Source organism: Ruditapes philippinarum, unplaced genomic scaffold (genome assembly GCF_026571515.1).
Source record: "Ruditapes philippinarum isolate M1 unplaced genomic scaffold, ASM2657151v2 ctg15380_1_1_1_1, whole genome shotgun sequence".
NCBI classification, from domain to species: Eukaryota; Metazoa; Mollusca; class Bivalvia; order Venerida; family Veneridae; genus Ruditapes; species Ruditapes philippinarum.
Window position 1 is genome coordinate 13,848 of NW_026867196.1, and position 7,195 is coordinate 21,042.

The 7,195-nt window shown below is 31.1% G+C and overlaps 1 protein-coding gene across 1 annotated transcript; it reads right to left on the reverse strand.

Annotated features, from left to right (window-relative positions):
* Positions 1 to 1,323: 1,323 nt before the first annotated feature.
* Positions 1,324 to 6,731, reverse strand: LOC132735218 (plasminogen-like). The gene is made up of 6 exons (XM_060722158.1): positions 6,637 to 6,731; positions 5,221 to 5,325; positions 4,795 to 4,861; positions 3,291 to 3,554; positions 2,596 to 2,850; positions 1,324 to 2,144 (listed from the first exon to the last, which is right to left on the reverse strand). Exons 1-6 carry the CDS (start codon positions 6,667 to 6,669, stop codon positions 1,870 to 1,872), a joined length of 999 nt encoding a protein of 332 aa, XP_060578141.1. The 5' UTR covers positions 6,670 to 6,731; the 3' UTR covers positions 1,324 to 1,869.
* Positions 6,732 to 7,195: the final 464 nt, after the last annotated feature.

The window sequence follows — 7,195 nt, forward strand, 5'->3', positions numbered from 1 at the left end:
AATAGTAAATAAGTTTTCTTCACTAGAGACGAATCTTCTTGTTTAACTATTTAAACCCAATATTTAATCATTGTTATTTTGCGATATATAGATATAGAGTAACGTCCTAATTCCCCATAAAGTGCTAATAAATTTGTTGATTTTTTCACCCCTAAGACCCTACGCAGAAATTTTGTATGAATTGCCTCAACAGCTGTAACGTCATGGTTTCCCCAAATTTCTGCACCAAAATTTAAAATAGATCCGACAAGCGAGTCAAACAGCTTACACTTATGAGAAATAGGTAACTCTATATCATTAAAAATTGAGAAAAGGTTATGTAGTGCGTGCGATGCATGTTGGGCTATTTTCTTTTGACTTCTGAACCAATTTCCGTTTTTAAAAAGGGTTAAACCCAAATATTTGAACGTTTCAACAATCTCAATTTTTGTATTATAGATGAAAAAATCATACTGTGTATGATGACGTTCTTTCTCAAAAACCATTGCCTTAGTCTTTGATGTATTGATTTTCATATTCCACCTTGTGCAATAATTTTCAACATCTTTAAGCATAGATTGTAATGATGTCGGCGACTTTTCAAACAGAACCTGGTCGTCGGCAAAAAGGATTAAAAATAGTTTGAGCTCGTTTACAGTAAATAAACCATCTAAATTTGTATTAATGTTATCAATAATGTCATTCGCGAATAGTATGAACAGCATAATAAATATGGTAATCGTATTTTTTCCTTGCTATGGAATTTCCATTCTATTCTTTGTATTTGAACTTTTGCCATTTCTTTTACTTGTCGTATTCTATCAAATGTCTTTCTACGTAATGTCGTGCACCTGTTAGAATTAGATTTCAGGACGCTTTGAGAAAAAAAACATTTAAAAACTATAGGATTTTAGAAAGACCGTAATAATGTGAAAGATGACAATAGAAATTATAATATATATAAAATGCTTTCATTGAAATAAATAGCTTTTTTTATATTAGAATATATCATTTTCTTTATTATTCAGATTATTTATGATTCACAAACAAAACTATTCAATATGATCTGGCATCTTTATGAATTTACGAAGCGTAATGGTTTATTGGCAATTTTCTGTGGAGAATTTATGAATAAATCTTATATTTATGATATATTATTATTAATAGGATGTAATAAAGTAAATTATCAAGATATCGTAAAGTAAATTATTATGATGCCATGACAAGGCAGTATTGATGTTCTTCGTGTTCGTGATACTCTTAACATTAAAGGTTTTGTATGTATTTGCTTGTTATCCCTAAAATCTAATCCAAATGCTATTATAACAACAATAAAACAAACTAATTTCTGAGTACGCTGTTTAATAGTAATATGTTAACACAGCTCGGGAACAATATAATAATATAACAAATCTGATAATGTGAACTCAAACACACGCACGCACGTTCTCTCAAAAATCACATACATACACACACAAAAGAAAAAAAGATTACAACGTAAATAAAAAGAAAACACAAATGCTCAAAAGAATATTTTAAAAGAAAACTTTTTTTAAGTATATGAATAGGAATAAAGTTTATTAATGGCTTATCTTGGCCTTAATATGTTTGATATGATCAAAACAAAAACTATGTTATTGTTTATATATACATAATATATGATCTCATTTAAGGCAAAAATGTTTAAAATGTTAATGATTTTTTAAGCTTATTAGCAACTTGATGGCCAGATAGTTTTAAACATTCTATAAGCTTTAAAGAAACATGAAAATAAAAGAATAATAAAGAAACATTTTCGACAAACAAATCGCAGCGTTTTCATTATGTTTATTGTTATTATTTTTTGTGTGAGTCATTAGCATAATAATTTGTTGTTTGCAAATATAAGCATTACTCTAAATCTGAACAGTTGATGACGCAGCATAACTCCCATCGCTTAATATGGTCAGTAGTGTAACACCAGGGTTTCCCGTATCCGCTTGGATCACGACAGTAGTTCTTTGCCTTGCTGACGTCACCTTCTGGAAACTTCTCAGGTTTGCCGTATTTGTGCTTGTGTGGATACTGGGAATCCCAATTCTGACATTTTATTCCACTCTGCGTTTTTGTAACAGTTCCAACATAAAGCTCTGACAGGTCTGTGTCGTAGCAATATGTGTATGGGCCTAAAAGTTATCACAATATAAATTTTAATACAATAAGATAAGTTATATTAAGAACACCAAAACACTATTTAAGTTCAGTGGTCGTTACCTTTTTTCAACCGTTGTGTCCTTGAAAATAAGACCTACACAAAATGTATCGATACTCTTTTATTATCTGCTTAACCTCGAACTTACCAACAACATTAAATATTTTATAATTATTTCGTGCTTAGTTGTCTAGTATGAAAACTAGAATTTACAAACATAATTATTTATGGTATCACAGACCTTCCACAATGAAATTATTCCCTTTAATGTATTGTATACCTTAGACATTAAACCAATTCCCTTTAATGTATTTTAGACCTTCCACAATGAACCAATCCCCTTTAACGTATTGTAGACCCTCCACAATGAGCAAATTCCCTTTAATGTATTACAACTATAATAACATTAGTGTACACTCACTTACATTGCTCAATATCACAATATTGCCATCGTTTAGATCCGGTCGTGTAACACCATGGGATTTTGGCACCCGAAGGGCTTCGGCAGAAGTTTCCAGCATCTTCAACAGACTCGTCTGGGTAATAGTCCGAGTGTTTGTATTTGTGGTCATGCGGATATGACCTGTCCCATCTCTGACAAGGTATGTTATCCATTGTGACGGAAACATACCCTTGGTATACTTTTGCAAACCCGTACCTGTAGCAGTCTCTACTGTAACCTAATTTAAAATAAATACATGATATTGTAGATTATCTGTTTGCTTTTGTCAATGTCACCATTGTTTGAAGTACACAACTGTTAAGCCTTCAAAGGACGATGCGCTAACATAACAATTTTTATGATGTTTTGTACGACTTTTTATTCTCTTGATAAACTAGCACTTTATGTACCACCTTATATGTTATTTCAGTTGTAAATGAGCACAAGCCGGAAACTTACTTGAAATGTCCACAATCTAGCTCGACAGTTTATTCGCCAAAGAATACAAATAGAAAGCGGTATTCGGGAAAGTAATTTTAAATCAACGACCTCTATCCACCGACCACTAACAATACTCTTAATGTTTCCCTTAGTAAATTAATTTAAACGTAATCATTTTCTGTCAATCCTTTAACGCAATCTCATAAACAAATGGTCTGGACTAATTTTCTTACGTACAAGACGGAACATCGCAGTAATCCCATCTGTCATTTGGATCACTAGTGTAGCACCAAGGTCTTCCGGTATTGCTCGGGTCACGGCAGTAGTTGTTGGCAGCGTGTACTGATTTCTCTGGAAATTTTTCATCAACTGTATACCGATGATAGGGTTTATGCGGCGTGTTCGAATCCCATCGTTGACATTCGGTTCCCTTAATGGTCTGAGATACTTTGCCGTTGTACAGTCGGGCTAATCCTACTTGATAACAACTGTCTTCGTAATCTGACACAAAGGAAAACATAATTCTATGTGATAACACTTGCTTTAAGTCTAAAATTTGACATTAAGTCTTAAATCAACTGGTCATGTAAATTTTTACTCTCTCTGTGTAAGATAAAAAATTGTGTTAGATTCTTAGCCCGATTTTGTTTAGTTTAAAATGTTTTTTCTTCTTCAAATTTGGAGTCTTTTCTGTATATATACTAATCTCAGTGATTTCTAAAAAACAGGTTGATCGAATGATCTTGTATTGCACTAAGTATTTTGTCAAGCCTTTTATCAAAGGCTATATACATTTCCAGTCCCGTCGTTTAAAAACCCTAGTTGAAAACCTTTTAAAAGGCCTTTAGGTGTTTTTTTTGTTTGTTAAGAAAATAAAAGCCTACAAAAAGCCTATGTCTGGAGGTTTCATTGAACAAATTTAGTAACCAATCTTATATCCTATTTTTTACTCGATATCCTGCTTTATCTTTAATTAAATATGCTGAAAATTGTTTTATTTTCAAATAACGTTGAAACAAATTTATAATATCCTCATATTCGGACACCACATTATGTAAAAAGTAATAGATTAATTTGTAAAAAAATGTTTTTCTTTTTTTTCTTTCCTTTATTTATTTGGTTGGTTTGACGTCGCACCAACACTGCGGTCATATTGCGACGTTTAAGCTTCACAGGTAGAGAAAGACCTCAGGTGTCCCTCCGTGCATTATTTAATCTGAATAGACCTACCGACGTTCTGTTAAGTAGCTTGATAACTTCCTGACATGCACAAGTCTGGAGTCCCTTTGTGGAAATCGAACGCACATTAGTGCGGGGCAAGTTGTTTTACGTCATTTACCACACGCCCCTTTTAAATTTGTACTCTTTTTGCCCTCTAAAATATACCTGAGTTCAAATCCCATAATAAGTATAAATGGTAACAGGCACGTAAGGTTTCAGAAATGTTTTTTTTCTAGAAATGGAGACATGTTTTTATAATTTTGTAATAACAGAGTTTGAATATACGACGTTTATATCACCTGGAGAAAACAACACTCACAGTGATATTATGTCTGATAAAGGTACCAGAACGTAAACAAAGCAGTATTTTGACTTACATGTGAAATACTTAATAACTATAACTGTACTATTGTAAAAAGACGAAAAAGGAAAAAAAAGAGAGCAAAAGATGGGGTTTAGCTATCTGCATCGAATACGAAAAAAAAAAAAAAATAGAAACTTAAAATATTCTATATCTTACCTCTTCGAACGCAAACACCTTCATCATAATTCATGTCAAAATCACAGCGATATCCTGGCGGGCATGACTTTAAAACAACAAATACAACAACATGAACAATAAGAATAACAGAATAACAGCAATAACAATATCAACAACTGTGTAATATAGGTCTTATTGGTGTAAAATCCCTTTGATAATAATAATAATAATAATAATAATAATAATAATAATAATCATAATAATAATAATAATAATAATAAGAAGAAGAAGAAGAAGAAGAAGAAGAAGAAAAATAAGAAGAAAAAGAAGAAGAAAAAGAAGAAAAAAAGAAAAGAAGAAGAAGAAGAAAAAGAGGAAGAAGGAGAAAAAACCCAGAAAATATGTTTAATAGAATATATATATTATTGATTAAAAAAATCAATAATTGTATTTATTGAAGTTTACCGTTTCGTCATCGTAACTGCATGGCATCTCACATTGTAAAAGTTGGCTCAACCGTTTTTCAAGATCGTCAATAGAAAACCCCTTTGTGTTGGCACCAATGAAACACTATATATAAAAGAATTGTAAATACAGTCAAACTTCGTTTGCACGAACTCGGAGGGTCCGTGCAAATTTGATTGAGAGATCGGTAGTTAGAGACAACCGATGTTGAACTATTATCGCCTAGGATATAAGCCTAAAGGTTTTTCTAGCTTACAACATCGGTCAAATGATAAATACGTCAATATTATTGTTTGACAGTATATCAGTTTGTCGAATACGTCGTTTCTTGTGAATATTTAGAATTATTATATCAGTGTTTACAAACGGAGAGTATTAACGGTGCACTGTGTTAATCTATATTCATGCATATTGTAATTAGTTGAGATCCCCTGAATTTCGTTTTAAGTGGAGTTTAATGCACGGTGTAAAAAAGAGCGAAGGGCAACAAAATGAGTTATGGAGCCACCTAATAAAGCCCCTGTAGCACTCTTGACAAGTACCAGATTTGACTAATATTATGTCTTATATATAAATAAATATAAAGGAAATAAAAATAGTGTATTTAACAATTGTTTAAAATTCGCAGATTAATCAATAAATTAAATATTGTGGAGTGTTTCATTCGATCGGTCAGAAGTAAAAGTAAAATATTTTTTTAGAAACCACCGTAACGGTAATATCCGGGAACAATGATTTGAAAAATCAATAGCGTAAAGATAGCGTAGTATCATTATGTCAATTTATTTCATGCTTTCCAGTGTTTAACTGTAATTTATCAGATGGTTATATTCTGATAAACCACTAGTGAACTTAATAAAATATAATTTTCACTGCAGCCGGACTTTATCTGAATGCGGATGAAAAGAACATCATAACTAAATGGAATAACAGGCAGAAACAAATGCCATCATACGTAACTTTTGCTTCTTTAGGAAAAGAAAGTCGGTGTCATCATACATCATGTAAAAAATGATATAACAAAATTAGAGAAAATTTAAAAGAACTATATTTGAAAATTGATGATGTGACGTCATGATGTGATGACTGTCATAAAGAAGAATGCATGACGTTACGCGGCGAAATCAGTAACAAATATTTAACATCACTTTAAAAGCAAGAAATAAAAAGAAAATTTATTTGTTTTACATGTAAGATTGAATTATATTTCATTCGTGAACACCAGCACTTATATTTTCACTCGTGAAAATATTGTATCTGGTGTTCACTCAATGAAATATATTTCAATCTTACATGCAAAACAAACAAATATCCTCTATATAAATATATCGGCAGCTTAAACTACAAAATAATCAAATAATATATATTATATATATATATATATACAAAAGGCAAAATATAAAAAAAAATATATACCAAATGCAATATAACTAAAAGTACTCCTCTCATATCTGTTTTGTTCCGAAGTCAAAAGCACAACTTAAATTTAAAAAGTACAACAACGGTTATTGTATATCGTAATAAATGTAATAAAAAACAATCTTATATCATAAGATCAGATTAGGTATCAAAATTGCACGCCTGAAGTACGACAGCCTCCAATGTGGAACACCTCGCAATAAATGATACCTAAAATTTGTCAAGGTCATGATATTATAAATGATAGGAGCGACTCAAAAGTAAGACAGTTATTTGTACAAGTTGTTTTTTAAAAGTACAATCAACATTTATGTAATGTTTGTGAAGGTAAACTAAATGAATAACTTGTATAAGTACGAATAAAGTTTAGTTAATAGAGTATTTTAAGATCTTGTATGTTGTTATTAAGGTTGTCACCACACTGAAATTTTATATATGTATATAATTATGCTTCTAAAACAATTTGCAAACATCGAAGAATATGTAAAATGTGTACTGCAAATATTTGTCCACATTATATGTAATCTTTAAAGGAACTCCACTGGGGTTTATAAGC

What these genes read in the sequence shown, in the direction of transcription:
- LOC132735218 (XM_060722158.1), bottom strand. Translation starts at nt 6,669, where the DNA reads ATGAGAGGAGTACTTTTAGTTATATTGCATTTG. An exon ending in TTTTAGTTATATTGCATTTG is followed by an intron (nt 5,326 to 6,636) that starts GTATATATTTTT and finishes TTTTATATATAG; the next exon opens with TGTTTCATTGGTGCCAACAC. An exon ending in AGGTGTTTGCGTTCGAAGAG is followed by an intron (nt 3,555 to 4,794) that starts GTAAGATATAGA and finishes CCTTTGTGTCAG; the next exon opens with ATTACGAAGACAGTTGTTAT.